Source organism: Erpetoichthys calabaricus, chromosome 3 (assembly GCF_900747795.2).
Source record: "Erpetoichthys calabaricus chromosome 3, fErpCal1.3, whole genome shotgun sequence".
Classification (NCBI taxonomy): domain Eukaryota; kingdom Metazoa; phylum Chordata; class Cladistia; order Polypteriformes; family Polypteridae; genus Erpetoichthys; species Erpetoichthys calabaricus.
In genome coordinates, this window is record NC_041396.2 from 57,940,167 (window position 1) to 57,956,887 (window position 16,721).

The 16,721-nt window shown below is 38.3% G+C and overlaps 1 protein-coding gene across 1 annotated transcript in view; it reads left to right on the forward strand.

The window, feature by feature from the left end:
• Window positions 1-16,721, forward strand: part of nbas (NBAS subunit of NRZ tethering complex) — a 463,213-nt gene that overhangs the window by 133,060 nt on the left and 313,432 nt on the right. The window contains exons 19-22 of the mRNA XM_028796843.2: window positions 4,554-4,632; window positions 6,028-6,132; window positions 7,046-7,182; window positions 10,530-10,616. Coding sequence (XP_028652676.1) covers window positions 4,554-4,632; window positions 6,028-6,132; window positions 7,046-7,182; window positions 10,530-10,616 — 408 coding nt within the window. The remainder of the gene's footprint in view (window positions 1-4,553; window positions 4,633-6,027; window positions 6,133-7,045; window positions 7,183-10,529; window positions 10,617-16,721) is intronic.

The window sequence follows — 16,721 nt, forward strand, 5'->3', positions numbered from 1 at the left end:
AAGTTCAGGTCTTCACTAACAAAATTAAAAATGATTTTTAAATATTCTTCTGTCCACAATATTGATTTAGTTAAATAGTTGCCCCTCTTTTCTTTCTTATATTAACAGGACATCCTTTAGAGATTCCTTTTGGGTTAGACATAATAAACTTTGCTATCCCCAGATGCATATTTTTTGCCGAAGTAATAAATAAGGTAATTGTTGGTTCTTGACTAGAAATTTGAACTTTATTCCAACTTTTGATTAAATAGTGCTGTAGCCATGAGTTGTCTGTATTTTTCCTGAGAAATCAACCCGTTGCATGTGACATGCCTACTTAAATTTCTTGTTGAACTGTTTCTACAAACAGTTGCTTTTACTCATAGTATAAAAACTGGATCTACTTAAAAAATGTTTTCATTACTTTTTTTTTTTAAACCAATTTTTGACATAGTTTCATCCTATTTTCTGCTTCTCATCACTCTAGATAGATGCCTAACAGGCTTGTTTTTAGAGTTATTCAAAAATGAATAGACCCATTTGTGTTGTTGCAAGCATTCTCATTTTTTCATATTGAACCAAGTACCATTAACAAAAGTGTAAAATTAGGTTTGAACTTGACAGTCCATTTAAGGTTTAATTTATCTGATATTGGGTTTTCACTTTCCTGTTCTTACTGCAAGGAGCATTGCTTTTTATAAGGCAGTAATAGGTTCTTTAAGAGGGTTATGTCATTGCACAGTACACAACTACCAGGGCTTACAATGTCCATATTAAAAATTTAATTCAGAGAGTACTTGTACAGGAATAAATGCAGAATATTACATGAAGATTAGCATCTCCACATAATTTATATTAAATTAATTTAAAAAAAATGCATGAATGCACTATTAAGACCATCCTAGGGATTTAGTTAAAACTATAAGCATCAAAAAGGAGAGATTTGTCTATGATTAAACAATAGCATACAAATAGTAAGCAAAAAAGTAAATTAAATGTTCTTTTGATTGAGCATGTTTGCTGCAATTAGTCTAATAGGCCTCGGCTGAGTCAGCTCTTTGTTTTACACTACAAAGAAGATTAACTTTGTTATTCTTTGGGGAATTTTAAGCATTTTCTGTGTAAGTAGATTAGATCTGAATATTTAGTATATGGAAATGAAGAGGTGTTCTTTGATGAAAGACAGTTCAAAAATAATCCATTTGGAAAGAGGCCACTAACTGAAGCATAGAAAAGCCCTGGAATAACACTCCTTATTTTATGTTATTTTAATTATTAAAAGTCTAAATGAAAAAAGGCTGTTAGATAGATAGATAGATAGATAGATAGATAGATAGATAGATAGATAGATAGATAGATAGATAGATAGATAGATAGATAGATAGATAGATAGATAGATAGATACTTTATTAATCCCAAGTTTTACTATTATTCAAAGCTAATATTAGGTGGTGGTTTACAAGTCTTGGAAAATAGGCGGACTTGTAAGATTGCACTTTATTTGATATTATTGGGGATATCTGGAAAGCTTTTAATTATACTTTTATTTTTCTTCTAATATTTTATATTTTAAGGAGAGTTAATTAAATACATGCTTACTGATAGAATGCCACCAATCCCACTAGCTAATTTTTGCAATAAGTTATTTTATTGGATACTAGTTATAGAGAAATGATATTATCTTAATACATAATTCACTTGCCTCCTCACTCACTCACTCACTCACTCACGTCCGTCCAAAGCCGAATGCGCAGTCGCCTTCTGCGCACGTCCGAAGCCAAATGCGCAGTCGCCTTCTGCGCAGCTGCCCGAAAAACCTTACGAGACCGACATCCAACCTCAACATCGTGGCAAGCGGTGGATTTACGGCCGCAAAAATTCAAAGAGAAAGGTGACTTCGATTAAAGCTCTAGAGACCTGAAAGGCGATTTCGACTACAGCTCGAGGCCTAATTACGCATTCTGATTCAATTATGCATTCATTCATATCCCCCTTGCTGCTCTCAAATGTTGTGAAATTTTTAGATCACATATTTTGTGTAATAAATAGGTATGTTTTTTCTAAGACATTTGATTATTATGCTTAAGCCTTTTCTGCTAATTGTAACCAAAAGTAATGCAAGGAGCAAGACGTAGTAAAAAAAAAAAAAGAAGTAAAATGTAATTTTTATACTATTTTATTGTATTTATGTTATTGTATTAAAATAGGGGTCAGAAAAGATGAAGTGCTGAAGGTGATTGCCATTGACTGAGGTCAAACAAATTGTTTCAAGCAGAATTCCCTGTTAAGGCTGTATGTTATAAAAATGTTTAACAGTTTTGCTCAGTCATACAGTATATAGTTTGGGTGTTTATTTAATTTACACATATTCCTCCCTTGGAGACAGAAGAAAAGAACAGTCTCTCAGTAACAGTGCTACAAACCTATAAGACATATTTTTATTATTCAGATTTTAACTGTGCTTTTCAGGCTGTATTGTAGTTAGGAAGGAAGTTAACTTAGTGTTTTTCATACATTAAGTTCTTATAATTTATTGTATAATTGAAAGATAACATTAATCTGTTGTTTCTGCTCTCAGAAGTTAAGGTAGGGTTTAGTACTCAACCTTAAGATTTTATTAAAGAGTAAAACAGAGTTGAAGGAGGTGAACTACATGATGACAGGGGCTTCAGGCCAAAAATAAATACAGTAATCCCTCCTCCATCGCGGGGGTTGCGTTCCAGAGCCACCCGCGAAATAAGAAAATCCACGAAGTAGAAACCATATGTTTATATGGTTATTTTTATATTGTCATGCTTGGGTCACAGATTTGCGCAGAAACACAGGAGGTTGTAGAGAGACAGGAACGTTATTCAAACACTGCAGACAAACATTTGTCTCTTTTTCAAAAGTTTAAACTGTGCTCCATGACAAGACAGAGATGACAGTTCCGTCTCACAATTAAAAGAATGCAAACATATTTTCCTCTTCAAAGGAGTGTGCATCAGGAGCAGAGTCTGTCAGAAAGACAGAGGAAAGCAAACAAATCAATAGGGCTGTTTGCTTTTAAGTATGCGAAGCACCGCGGCACAAAGCTGTTGAAGGCGGCAGCTCACACCCCCTCCGTCAGGAGCAGGAAGAGAGAGAGAGAGACAGAGTTTGTTTTTCAATCAAAAATCAATACGTGCCCTTCGAGCTTTTAAGTATGCGAAGCACCGTGCAGCATGTCATTTCAGGAAGCAGCTGCACAAAAGATAGCAACGTGAAGATAATCTTTAAGCATTTTTAGACGAGCGTCCGTATCGTCTAGGTGTGCGAACAGCCCCCCTGCTCAATCCCCCTACGTCAGGATCAGAGAAAGACAGTGCAAGAGAGACAGAAAAGTAAGCCGGGTAGCTTCTCAGCCATCTGCCAATAGCGTCCCTTGTATGAAATCAACTGGACAAACCAACTGAGGAAGCATGTACCAGAAATTAAAAGACCCATTGTCCTCAGAAATCCACGAACCAGCAAAAAATCCGCGATATATATTTAAATATGTTTACATATAAAATCCGCGATGGAGTGAAGCCGCGAAAGGTGAAGCGCGATATAGCGAGGGAATACTGTATCTCAAAACCGTTTAAATTTCATCTCCAGGTGCTAGGGACAAAGGTGTGGAATTTCTAGGTGAACCATAAATTTCTTTAGGTCTTCACTGCCTTCATGACTTGACCCCTATTCCTAAAAGAGGAAAACGGGTAAATTATCTTCACAGCATAGAAAGGCCATTCAAGTTACGCCATCTGATTAAAAAAACAGAAGTATTTACTTAACATTATTTGGTTATTGTTTAGCACCTTTGTTATTAGTTAGAGGTCAGCCAAGCAGGTTGCATTCAACTATTCAGGACACACTGAAAAAAGTGTGTGCCTTCATTGAATCAATCGCCTAATTATGAATTTACTTCATTTGACTTTGAATTTGTTCTCTAAAATTAATTATAAGTAACTTGAGCTGATGTTATAATTACTTGTAAATCTTGTAGATAATTTACTGAGTTACATACTTGTTCACATCTTAAGTGCGTGTGTGTTTTTCAGGACTAATACATATAAATTATTTAATAACGTGAGAGGTATATTTAATGACATGCATTTTAAGCCTTTCTAACTTGATTTACAGTTATGCAAAATGAAAACCAGCTTCATGTGTTATACTATTTTCAGGGATAAAGGGGGCAGGTTAATAGTAAAAAGCCAAATGCGCTTTAATAGTTAAAATAAACTTGTGGTAATTTAACCACTCTATTTTTATACCAAAAAGCCCGAGTTACTTCTTCTATTTAAAACCTTTTTTTGTAGAAGGTTATGTGAAATCTTATAAAAGGCTGGGGTTCCAAATGGAAAATTCATTGTCTTTGTGCAAAGCATAAAAATACAGTAAGCAATGCCTCCGCAATGGTCAAATAATAACTGATACAATGATGGTCATGATTTTTAATAATATGGGAAATGATTAAAGAAGCAGTCAGCTAAATGGAGATCAAACTCATAAATTGTTTCAAATGCTTTAGATAAGCAATATGAATTTAAGCTGTTACACATTTCTTTTAGGTTAACGCTGGAACAGAAGGAGCTGTGTAGATATCGCTTAAGACTTCTAAGTTACTTAGACAGCTTGGCCACATACGAGGTAAGGAAAATACTGTTCTGCACATTTCTGTGAACATTCCTCAATGTATCTGTTTATGTGGTACTTTTATTACAACAATTTATGGAAAATTGTTAAAATTGGAGAATTAAATTATACAGAGTTAAAACAAATAGTCATGCCTGGACTGATGCACCAGTAAATATTTGACCTTGTTTTCAGTGGTTACAAAACAGACAAAAAGTTTCTTATACAAAATATGCACATTTTATACTTTCGATTCCAGTATTTTACATGGTCCCATTAGTTAAATTACTATATATTTATGCATCACATTATGATATCTCATACAAATTACTACATTTTATAGCACAATAAGTAAGTTTGATAAATGTGTGACTCCAAATAGTTCAGATAACAGTTCAAGCTACAGATCCATGGACCCTAGAATGGGAAAAACAGGTTCAGAAAATGAATGGATAGCAAATTTAGCTAGCATCTGTAATATACACAACAGTCACATGTAGTTCTGTCACGTGTGTAAGGCTGCTCATGTATTTGTGTAAACATTTTTTTTTTTACTATTTAGCCACCCAGTTAGTTTAAATAGGAAAAATGAACAAGATTTTGCCCTTGAATGTTAAGAATTCTTACGGAATTATTTCCATTTGATAGATTTCTTTTAATTATTACTTTGACATAAAATTGTTTGCAACAAGTGATCCAAACAAACAGAATACATTTTTGTGTTCTAATATTACTGTGCAAAATGTACTTCATTGCCTAATTTTTTTAAGTGCAACAACTGCCAAACATTTACAAGTCTTTAATTAATACAGTGACTACAGAAAATGCTGATTAAGCTTTAGGTTTTTAAAGCCTTTTTATTTTGACTGCTTAAATTACAGCTCTCTAGCACAAGCCATGTTCTAATCACTTTGGTAAACTTCTTATTTCTGTGAGGGTTTAAAGCCTTTTTTCGTTGTTTATGGTCTCTTTTTTTCAGGGCCATTTGAACAGTATATACCTTTGTATGTTTACAGTACTGTGTAGCTGCTTTTAAAAATATGCAGTTTCACACACATACAGTATGCCACTTCATTTACTTTGGCAATATTTTGTATTTATAGTACACATTTAATTTGTTCAATTAGAATTAATCTTTATTTCTGTTTATATTACTGTGACCATTTTTATGCATGTACATTGTGTCTATGTCTAACTATCTATAGAATAGTTTTGATTATGTAAAATAAAATGTGTTAAAACAGTAAAATGTTATGGAAAGAATGATTTAAGTAAATCGCTTGTCTTTTGAAAGTAAAGTTTCACAAACCTTTTGTCTACTGACATTGCAGAACCTTTTTGGTCTCCACCTGGTATGAAATGCCTGAATCATGAGACATACAGTGATTTTTTTTTTTTTTTTTTTTTAAGGAAATTCTTGGAGGAACACATGCTGCTGAACAGGGATATGATGGAGAATTCTTCAAGAAATTCAGAAATCAGAACATTGTTCTGTCAGCACGAACATACGCCAGGGTAAAAGGGCTCCTTGTTCATTGACTGGAGCTGCTAGAGTGTAAATTCTTTGCATTGGTCTTTTAGAAAGCAGCAGACCTTAGTTACTTTACATTTGCAGTACTAATTTTGATTTGAGATAAAATGATTTCAAACACAAAAAGAATGTATGCAACTTTACCTCATTCAGATTTAATTACACTGGTTAATTAATGTTAAATCCGTACATTTTCAAATAGTATCAATTAAATATATGGAATTTATAAAAATATAAACTTTCATTTTGTAATACTCTAAATGACAGCACAAGCTAAATAAAGAGACTATGAAAAATGTAAGAGATGCAGCAATGTTACCTCTTTTAATAACTCAGAAGTAGAGAAGTTGATGTTTGACATCTGCTTCCATATGTTAGACAAACAACTGCTGCTTGATTTCTTTCATGTTATACTTCCACTCTGGCAAAACATAATAATATTAACAGTGTAATTAGGTATGTATAGTATTACACTGTCACTGTCAGGTAAACTTCTTGTATTGATTAAGTGGTCACACATGCAAATTGTAGGGTGAGTTAACTTAAACTATGAGTGTTATGTTATAGTGACAAATGATTTCCTTAATCTTAAAAATAAATCACTTTCATGCAGCCATAAAAATGTAAGTCACTATTTCACTTTTTTAAAAATTTCGTAATATGTAATGCAATTACTTTATTACTTCGGATCTCATCACTAGGAGAACTGCAGATTTTCATTAAACACAGTTTTTGAATTGTTGTTATTGGTTTATTTGTTGAAAGGATGCTGTTACATCTTTTGGAGCAATTATATCTACTATATATTGTGCCTGAATTCTGCTACTGTAAATCTTGTTTGAATTCAGAATAGTATGTTTAATTAGATTAAGCTTAAGTTACACTTTGCTTTTACAGGAAAGTAATGTACAAGCATTAGCCATATTGTTTACTTATCATGGATCAGAGCTTCTTCAGCATCATCTTGCAATTCTTTCCAATTTCCCCGAGACAACTTCTCCACATGAATATGCAAGTTTATTGCCAGAAGCATGGTAAGAAAAAGACATTAGATGACAGAATATGTAAAAATTCAATTGCATAATATTAACAATTTCTTCTAATAGCCACAAATATTACCTTAGGCCGATTTTCTGTTTCTCAAATTTATTTTTGAGGTGTTTAAGTGAAGAACAACATTTACAGTATTTTTTTGTTTTGAAACTGAAAAAATTAGTCACAGCCCACATTCAGATTGTTTAATGTGGAATGTGATGTTAATCCATTATTGGATTAATTAAATGTATTAAATTAATAAGATTAGATGTAAGTTGTTATTAATAATTTATAATAGAAGAAGTGCATCTAAAACATTTGCCCATGTATCTCCTTGTATTCTGATATAATTATTACATTGTAGTTAAACTTAGGAAAAGGTTTGCTCATGTTTGGAACTTACTTTACTAACAAACATAATTAGGAGTTTTCCATATATTTGTTTTTTCTGTTTGTGGCTCTTTTCTTAGTAAGTATTAAAGAAAATCTCTTAATAAAGTAAACCATGGGATTAAAATGTAAGAAACAATGCTGTGGGTAAAGGTTTGTGAATACTTACTAAAGACTGTCTGATTAGGCAGTGCTAGCTTCTGCTTTGCACCATAAGAATAAGACTCAGTGCTGGACAAAGCAAGGACAGAAAATGAATTAACTGATGGCTGATAGAGAACAACAGTGACTGAATGACTTGTAAGGCCAGAGTTATACGCAAGCGTTGAAGTGTTTATACTTGCGCACATACTTTACGTAAATCTGGAGGAATCCACCAGGTGGCAGTGCGAGATATTATCACGGTGAGAACATGTTCGGCTTCTCTGTGTTGTAAATTGCCTACAACACCCATTAAATTCCGATGACACCTTACCGCAATATGTCTGAAAAGGATGTTTATTGATTAAATCCAGGGATGTGTCCATTCCAGCAAGCATTGGGCACGAGTGAGAAACAATCCCTAGACGATGCCTCGGCTCATCGCAAGGTGAATACAAGCACACACATACACTAGCGTCATTTTAGCGGCACCAAATCCCCAAATCTGCATATCTTTGGAAGGAAACGGGAGCACACTGAGGAAACCCAGCAGGAAATGTGTAAACTCCAGGCAGGGAATATCAGCGATGTGACTCCCTGCAAGACAGCAGCGCTAACGCTCCGCCACTGTGTCACCCCATGTGTGTAATTATTAACAGTATTCATTATTTAAACGAAATTACTGATTTATCTGTAAAATGTAATATACATACTTTAATGCTTTTCATCATGACAGTGATATCAAGTATAAATCTAAGGATTCTAAATGTGCAGAGAGTTGGAATATCATACATTTAATGTGCTCAGTGTTGTGATCTATTGCTGGCGATTCGCTGCTGTCAGGAGCAGAGGAAGCCCTAGAAAAAAAGATGGCACAGAAGACAGTATGTGAGAATTTTAAAATGTATTGTGTAATTACGATCGAGAATATTCGATGCTTAAATATAAAAGCACCATGAATACGTCTGATATGTCGGCATTTTGCTTCACCACATCGAACCATTTATCAAATATCGAAGCATGCACACCAATCTCGTAGGATCCGCAAAGCGGCTTTCTGTCACATGTAGATAATAAACAGAGACTCTGACGTCACGTTCCAACTTTTAGCCCACTGCGCCCCCCGACTTTTTGCTGGTACTGCAACTCACGCACGCTTCGCGTTAATTTCTGAGGACCTGCTCAGAGGACGCATCAAATGAACGCTCAGAACGCGTGGTGGCCATGATGCGGGCACGTACGCGTTCTGAGCGTGAAGTATAAATGAGCCCTAAGACAGCCTGGAACTGAAAGCACTATATGTACTAGTATTGCATTGTTGAGTTTTTATAAATTTCAAGAAATCTCCATTCACTGAAGAAATGCATTTTACCACAACTTTTACATGATGTTTCTCAAAATAGCAAAGTAATTTTCACCACCTTTTTTGTTTCTTCTGTACTATATGTCATTATTTTTAATTCATTGTGGTTAATGAGCAAGGGTAGCCTGAAGTGAGGTGGTTATTCCTTTTCCTGCTTTTGCAGTTAGAAGTAATCCACTTAGAGGATGGGATTGAAGAAACTGTTATAAAAGAAAAAATACCAGTTCATCTATTATTGACACCTGCTTATCAGTTTAAAAAAAAATAAGAGGGAGCATCAACTGTACTTAACTTAACCCTGGTCAGCTTTTAATTGCTGCATCTCTGTACTTATTTAAATTTAGAATTTTTCTTATGGTTGGCTACACTATTACAATATTTTCCATTATAACTGCTTGTATGTGTTGTTTAAATCAATATGAAATAAGTAGTGTGTGAAGTGTGTGGAGTGTGAAGCGGCTGGGATGAGAATCAGCACCTCCAAATCCGAGACCATGGTCCTCAGCCGGAAAAGGGTGGAGTGCCCTCTCAGGGTTGGTAGCAAGATCCTGCCCCAAGTGGAGGAGTTCAAGTATCTCGGGGTCTTGTTCACGAGTGAGGGAAGAATGGAGCGTGAGATCGACAGGCGGATCAGTGCGGCATCCGCAGTAATGCGGGCGCTGCATCGGTCTGTCGTGTGAAAAAGGAGCTGAGCCGCAAGGCGAAGCTCTCAATTTACCAGTCGATCTATGTTCCTACCCTCACCTATGGTCATGAGCTATGGGTAGTGACCGAAAGAACGAGATCGCGAATACAAGCGGCTGAAATGAGTTTCCTCCGCAGGGTGTCTGGGCTCTCCCTTAAAGATAGGGTGAGAAGCTCAGTCATCCGGGAGGGGCTCAGAGTAGAGCCGCTGCTCCTCCGCATCGAGAGGAGTCAGATGAGGTGGCTCGGGCATCTGATCAGGATGCCTCCTGGACGCCTCCCTGGTGAGGTGTTCCGGGTACGTCTAACCGGGAGGAGGCCCCGGGGAAGACCCAGGACACGCTGGAGGGACTATGTCTCTCGACTGGCCTGGGAACGCCTTGGGATTCTCCCAGAAGAGCTAGAACAAGTGGCCGGGGAGAGGGAAGTCTGGGCATCTCTGCTCAAGCTGCTGCCCCCGCGACCCGACCTCGGATAAGCGGGAGACAATGGATGGATGGATGAAATAAGTAACATATTTGGTCCATTAAAAAATGTTTCCAGTTTCCTTTCTGAAGACATTAAGAAAAGATATATTTGCCTTATGTTGGGCAGTAAAAGCATTTTGAAGTATATTATAGCCAATTAGAAGAGTTTTTATGACTGTTTATACAATGTATACTGTAGCTAAGACCATTAAGAAAAAACAAAAACATTTTATTTTTTATGATCATAAATTTGACTTCTACTAGAAGTAGAAATTCATTAGTAGTTTTCTTTGTTTCTTAGCTTTGATGATGAAGACAATCTAATATGCATACCTTGGAATGAAAAGAGACATCGAGATATGGACTGGTGCGAGTTTCCCCAGTACAGGTATTGAAAAAACTTTTTAATAAAGTAATTGAGATTTAAATTCTCATTCTTTTGATTGTAATACGATATACCCGAAGTAATTTTGTTCCTCAAAATACCCACACTTGTGGTGGTATAATAAAACTTAACTTGTAAATTGGTAAATATGATGTAAGTTTATCACTACTTAATTTAGAAACTTGTGTACTGAAATCAAGGATCATGGTAATGTAACGTATTCCTAAATGATTTAACAACTTTTATTCTGTTCCTTGGACAGCATGGTGATGGGTTTGAATCCTGGATTTATTTGTGTATTTACCTTTTTTACAATAAAGGTGCTCTGATTATATCTCTTTATGTTTGGTTAATTGTCAGAAGCAAATTGGCCTTATGTTCGCGAATATGGGTGTATGAATGTGCCATGTGATGAATTAGAGCCCTGCCTAGCGTTGGTTCCTTCTTTATAGCCAGTGTTGCTGTGATAGGTTCTAGCCACGAACATTAATGTGGACTGAATAGGTTAACTCATTGACGAATCTCCTTCTGCTTTCGGCTGCTCCTGTTAGGGGTTGCCACAGCGGATCATCATCTTCCACATCTTTCTGTCCTCTGCATCTTGTTCTGTTACACCCATCACCTGCACATCCTCTCTCACCACATCCATAAACCTTCTCTTAAGCATTCCTCTTTTTCTCTTGCCTGGTAGTTCTATCCTTAGCATCCTTCTACCAATATACTCCGCATCTCTCCTCTGCACATGTCCAAACCAACGTAATCTCGCCTCTCTGACTTTGTCTCCCAATCGTCCAACTTGAGCTGACCCTCTAATGTACTCATTTCTGATCCTGTCCATCCTCATCACACCCAATGCAAATCTTAGTATCTTTAACCCTGCCACCTCCAGCTCTGTCTCCAGCTTTCTGGTCAGTGCCAGCGTCTCCAAACCATATAACATAGCTGGTCTCACTACCGTCCTGTAGATCGTCCCTTTCACTCTTGCTGATATCCGTCTGTCACAAATCACTCCTGACTCTCTTCTCCACCCATTCCACCCTGCCTGCACTCTCTTTTTCACTTCTCTTTCACAATCCCCATTACTCTGTACTGTTGATCCCAAGTATTTAAACTCATCCACCTTCCCCAACTCTATTCTTTGCATCCTCACCAATCCACTGACCTCCCTCTCATTTACACACATGTATTCTGTCTTGTTCCTACTGACCTTCATTCCTCTCCTCTCTAGAGCATATCTCCACCCCTCCAGGGTCTCCTCAACCAGCTCCCTACTATCGCTACAGATCACAATGTCATCAGCAAACATCATAGTTCACAGGGACTCCTGTCTAATCTCATCTGTCAACCTGTCCATCACCATTGCAAATAAGAAAGGGCTCAGAGCCGATTCCTGATGTAATCCCACCTCCACCTTGAATGCATCCGTCACTCCTACCGCAGACCTCACCACTGTTACACTTCCCTTGTACATATCCTGTACAACTCTTACATACTTCTCTGCCTCTCCTGACTTCCTCATACAATACCACAACTCCTCCCGAGGCACCCTGTCATATGCTTTCTCCAGGTCCACAAAGACGCAATGCAACTCCTTCTGGCCTTCTCTATACTTCTACATCAACATCCTCAGTGCAAACATCACATCTGTGGTGCTCTTTCTTGGCATGAAACCATACTACTCCTCACTAATCATCATCATCTCACTTTTTAACCTAGCTTCCACTACTCTTTCCCATAACTTCATGCTGTGGCTCATCAATTTTATCCCCCCTGTAGTTACTACAGTCCTGCACATCCCCCTTATTCGTAAATATCGGCACCAGTACACTTCTTCTCCACTCCTCAGGCATCCTCTCACTTTCCAAGATTCCAATAAACAATCTGGTTAAAAACTCCACTGCCATCTCTTCTAAACACCTCCATGCTTCCACAGGTACAGTACATCCGGAAAGTATTCACAGCGCATCACTTTTTCCACATTTTGTTATGTTACAGCCTTATTCCAAAATGGATTAAATTCATTTTTTTCCTCAGAATTCTACACACAGCACCCCATAATGACAACGTGAAAAAAGTTTACTTGAGGTTTTTGCAAATTTATTAAAAATAAAAAAATTGAGAATTGATTCGCTGTGAATACTTTCCGGATGCACTGTATGTCATCTGGACCAGTGGTCCCCAACCTTTTTGACAGCAAGGACCACTTTATTAGATGCAATTTTTCCACGGACCGGTAGGGCGGGGGGTGGTGGGGGCAGTTTAATACACAATTTACATAACATTTCTATTATTATTAAGTTATTAAGCAGTTTGCATACATTTGCAACCCGAGATTTTTCTTCTTTTTTTGCATATAACAAAGCATTTGTCATTCCAACAGACTGCACATCACAAACATTAACACTGTTACCGTTTTTTTTCGTGTCTGCCGTTTCTATAGGAGGGTGACAATGAGTTAAATTCCAATGGATGTTTTTCAAATGTTGACAAGCAAAAAGCAAAAGGTATCACTGAAAACCACAGAAAACAAAAACAGCAAAAAAAAAAAAAGTTCAAAGAAAGATTTTTTTTTTTTTTACAATGTTTCTGTTCGGGGATCGTTGTGTAAATGTGTAGGACTCAGCTGCGACCACAGATCTAACTGCTCTGTGGATGATTCATTCAAGCATTTCAAGGTCACTTTGTTGTAATGAAAGCATCTGCTGAATGTACTTCGTAGTAACGAGATTTCTATGGACTCGTGTCATATGGGGAAACTGTCGGACCATAAAAATACTTTGTTGTAATACTCGCTCACCTCGGTCTCTCTCCTCTCTCTGTGCCGCTGCAAAGCCCCGCCCGCCAAGCATTCTGAAAAGTCTGAGTGAGTCTCCGTTGCCGGCAGTTCTCTCGCGGCCCGGCTGTCAGACGGCTACGGCCCGGCAGTGGGTCGCGGACCGGTGGTTGGGGACCCCTGATCTGGACCAACGACTTTTCCATTCTTCATCCTCTTCATAGCTGTCCTTACTTCCTCCTTGCTAATCCGTTGCACTTCCTGATTCACTATCTCCACATCACTCAACCTCCTCTCTCTCTCGTTCTCTTCATTCATAAGCCTCTCAAAGTACTCTTTCCATCTGCTCAACACACTCTCCTCGCTTGTGAGTACATTTCCATCTTTATCCTCTATTACCCTAACCTGCTGCACATTTTTCCCAGCTCGGTCCCTCTGTCTAGCCAATCGGTACAGGCCCTTTTCTCCCTACTTAGTGTCCAGCCTCTCATACAACTCATCATACGCTTTTTCTTTAGCCTTCGCCATCTCTTTCTTCACCTTGCGCCTTATCTCCATGTACTTTCTCTCTACTTTCTGCATCTCTTTGACTATCCCACTTCTTCTTTGCCATCCTCTTCCTCTGTATACTCTCCTGTACTTCCCCATTCCACCACCAGGTTTCCTTTTCCTCCTTCCTCTGTCCAGATGTCATGCCAAGCACCCGTCTTGCTGTCACCCTTACTACATCTGCTGTAATTTCCCAACTGTCTGGTAATTCTTCACTACCACTCAGTGCATGTCTCACCTCCTCCCTAAACTCAACCTTGCAGTCTTCCTTTTTCAACTTCCACCATTTGATCCTTGGCTCTGCCCTCACTCTCTTCCTCTTCTTGATCTCCAGCATCATCCTACAGACCACCATCCTATGCTGGTTAACTACACTTTCCCCTGCCACTGCTTTGCAGTCTTCAATCTCCTTCAGATTGACTCTTTTGCATAGGATGTAATCTACCTGTGTGCATCTTCCTCCACTCTTGTCCATCACCCTACGTTCCGCCCTCTTCCTAAAATACGTACTCACCACAGCCATGTCCATCCTTTTGGCAAAATCTACTATCCTCTGACCTTCTTCATTCCTCTTCTTGACATCATACCTACCCATCACCTTCTCGTCTCCTCTGTTCCCTTCACCAACATGCCCATTGAAATCCGCTCTAATCACCACTTTCTGTCCCTTGGGTACACTGTTCATCACTTCATCCAACTCATTCCAAAAATCTTCTTTCTCATCCATTGCACACCCAACTTGTGGGGCATATGCACTAGCAACATTCATCATCACACCTCCAATTAACAGCTTCATAATCATTACTCTGTCTGACACTCTTTTCACCTCCAGAACACTCTTGACATACTGTTCCTTCAGAATAACCCCTACTCCATTTCTCCTCCTATCCGCACCATGATAGAACAATTTGAATCCACCTCCAATCCTCCTTCCCTTACTCCCCTTCCATTTAGTCTCTCGCATGCACAATATATCAACCTTCTTTCTCTCCATCATATCGGCTAACTATCTCCCCTTACCAGTCATACTGCCAACATTCAAAGTTCCTACCCTCAGTTCCACTCTCTTTACCTTCCTCCTCTCCTCCTGCCTCCGGACACGTCTCCCCCCTCTTCTTCTCCTTCTTCTTCGGACAACAGTAGCCCAATTTCTGCCAGCACCCTGTTGACTAACAGTACTGGTGGCGGTTGTTGTTAAACCAGGGCTCGACCGATCCGGTATGGAAATTTGTATTGTTGTCCGCATATTGATTTGGCAAAATTTTACTCCGGATGCCCTTCCTGATGTAACCCTCCCCATTTGTCCGGGCTTGGGACCGGCACGAAGAAACACACTGGTTTGTGCATCCCCTGTGGCTGGGTTTTAACTCATGGACGAATATTCTATTGAAATTCATTTGAGTTCCTACATGTATGTATAGCAAATCTGCTTAAATGTATGCATTTCACAGTTAACCTGAAAGTGATGATATCAAAATTATCTGTGCAGACTGTAAAAGGAAATGTATACAGTAATCCCTCCTCCATCGCGGGGGTTGCGTTCCAGAGCCACCCGCGAAATAAGAAAATCCGCAAAGTAGAAACCATATGTTTATATGGTTATTTTTATATTGTCATGCTTGGGTCACAGATTTGCGCAGAAACACAGGAGGTTGTAGTGAGACAGGAACGTTATTCAAACACTGCAAACAAACATTTGTCTCTTTTTCAAAAGTTTAAACTGTGCTCCATGACAAGACAGAGATGACAGTTCCGTCTCACAATTAAAAGAATGCAAACATATTTTCCTCTTCAAAGGAGTGCGTGTCAGGAGCAGAGTCTGTCAGAAAGACAGAGGAAAGCAAACAAATCAATAGGGCTGTTTGCTTTTAAGTATGCGAAGCACCGCGGCACAAAGCTGTTGAAGGCGGCAGCTCACACCCCCTCAGTCAGGTGCAGGGAGAGAGAGAGACAGAGTTTGTTTTTCAAACAAAAATCAATACGTGCCCTTTGAGCTTTTAAGTATACGAAGCACCGTGCAGCATGTCCTTCAGGAAGCAGCTGCACACAGAAGGTAGCAACGTCCCTATCGTCTAGGTGTGCGAACAGCCCCCCTGCTCACACCCCCCTACGTCAGCGCAAGAGAGAAAGTAAGTTGGGTAGCTTCTCAGCCATCTGCCAATAGCGTCCCTTGTATGAAATCAACTGGGCAAACCAACTGAGGAAGCATGTACCAGAAATTAAAAGACCCATTGTCCGCAGAAACCCGCGAAGCAGTGAAAAATCCGCGATATATATTTAAATATGCTTACATATAAAATCCGCGATGGAGTGAAGCCACGAAAGGCGAAGCGTGATATAGCGAGGGATCACTGTATATAACAGTAATATATGGCTGTAAAGTTTTAATTTGCATTAGGCTAAATTTCTAATGTAAACTTTGCACTGTGTGGGATTGTGTGTGTGTGTGTGTGTGTTTCTGGACAAAGGCAGAACCTTAACAACAGCTGCGTAAACTGCGACAGGAGTTTCCACCTGCAGATAAAGTTATTCACATACTGAAGTAGTATTGCACATGTACTTTGTCAGCATGCCCGTATCGATCGAACACAGGAAGCTGTGCAGTCAACTTGTGACTTTATGCTGTAGGAAGATAAGTAAATAAATCAAGGTAAATATCATTAGTTCTGTCTTTTATATAAGTAGCATATACATTTTTTTTTTTTTTTAAATACAAGTACCATAAATTAACACCGGCGGTTACAGATTCAAATCAAATATATGTTTTTATTATATAATAGTAATAA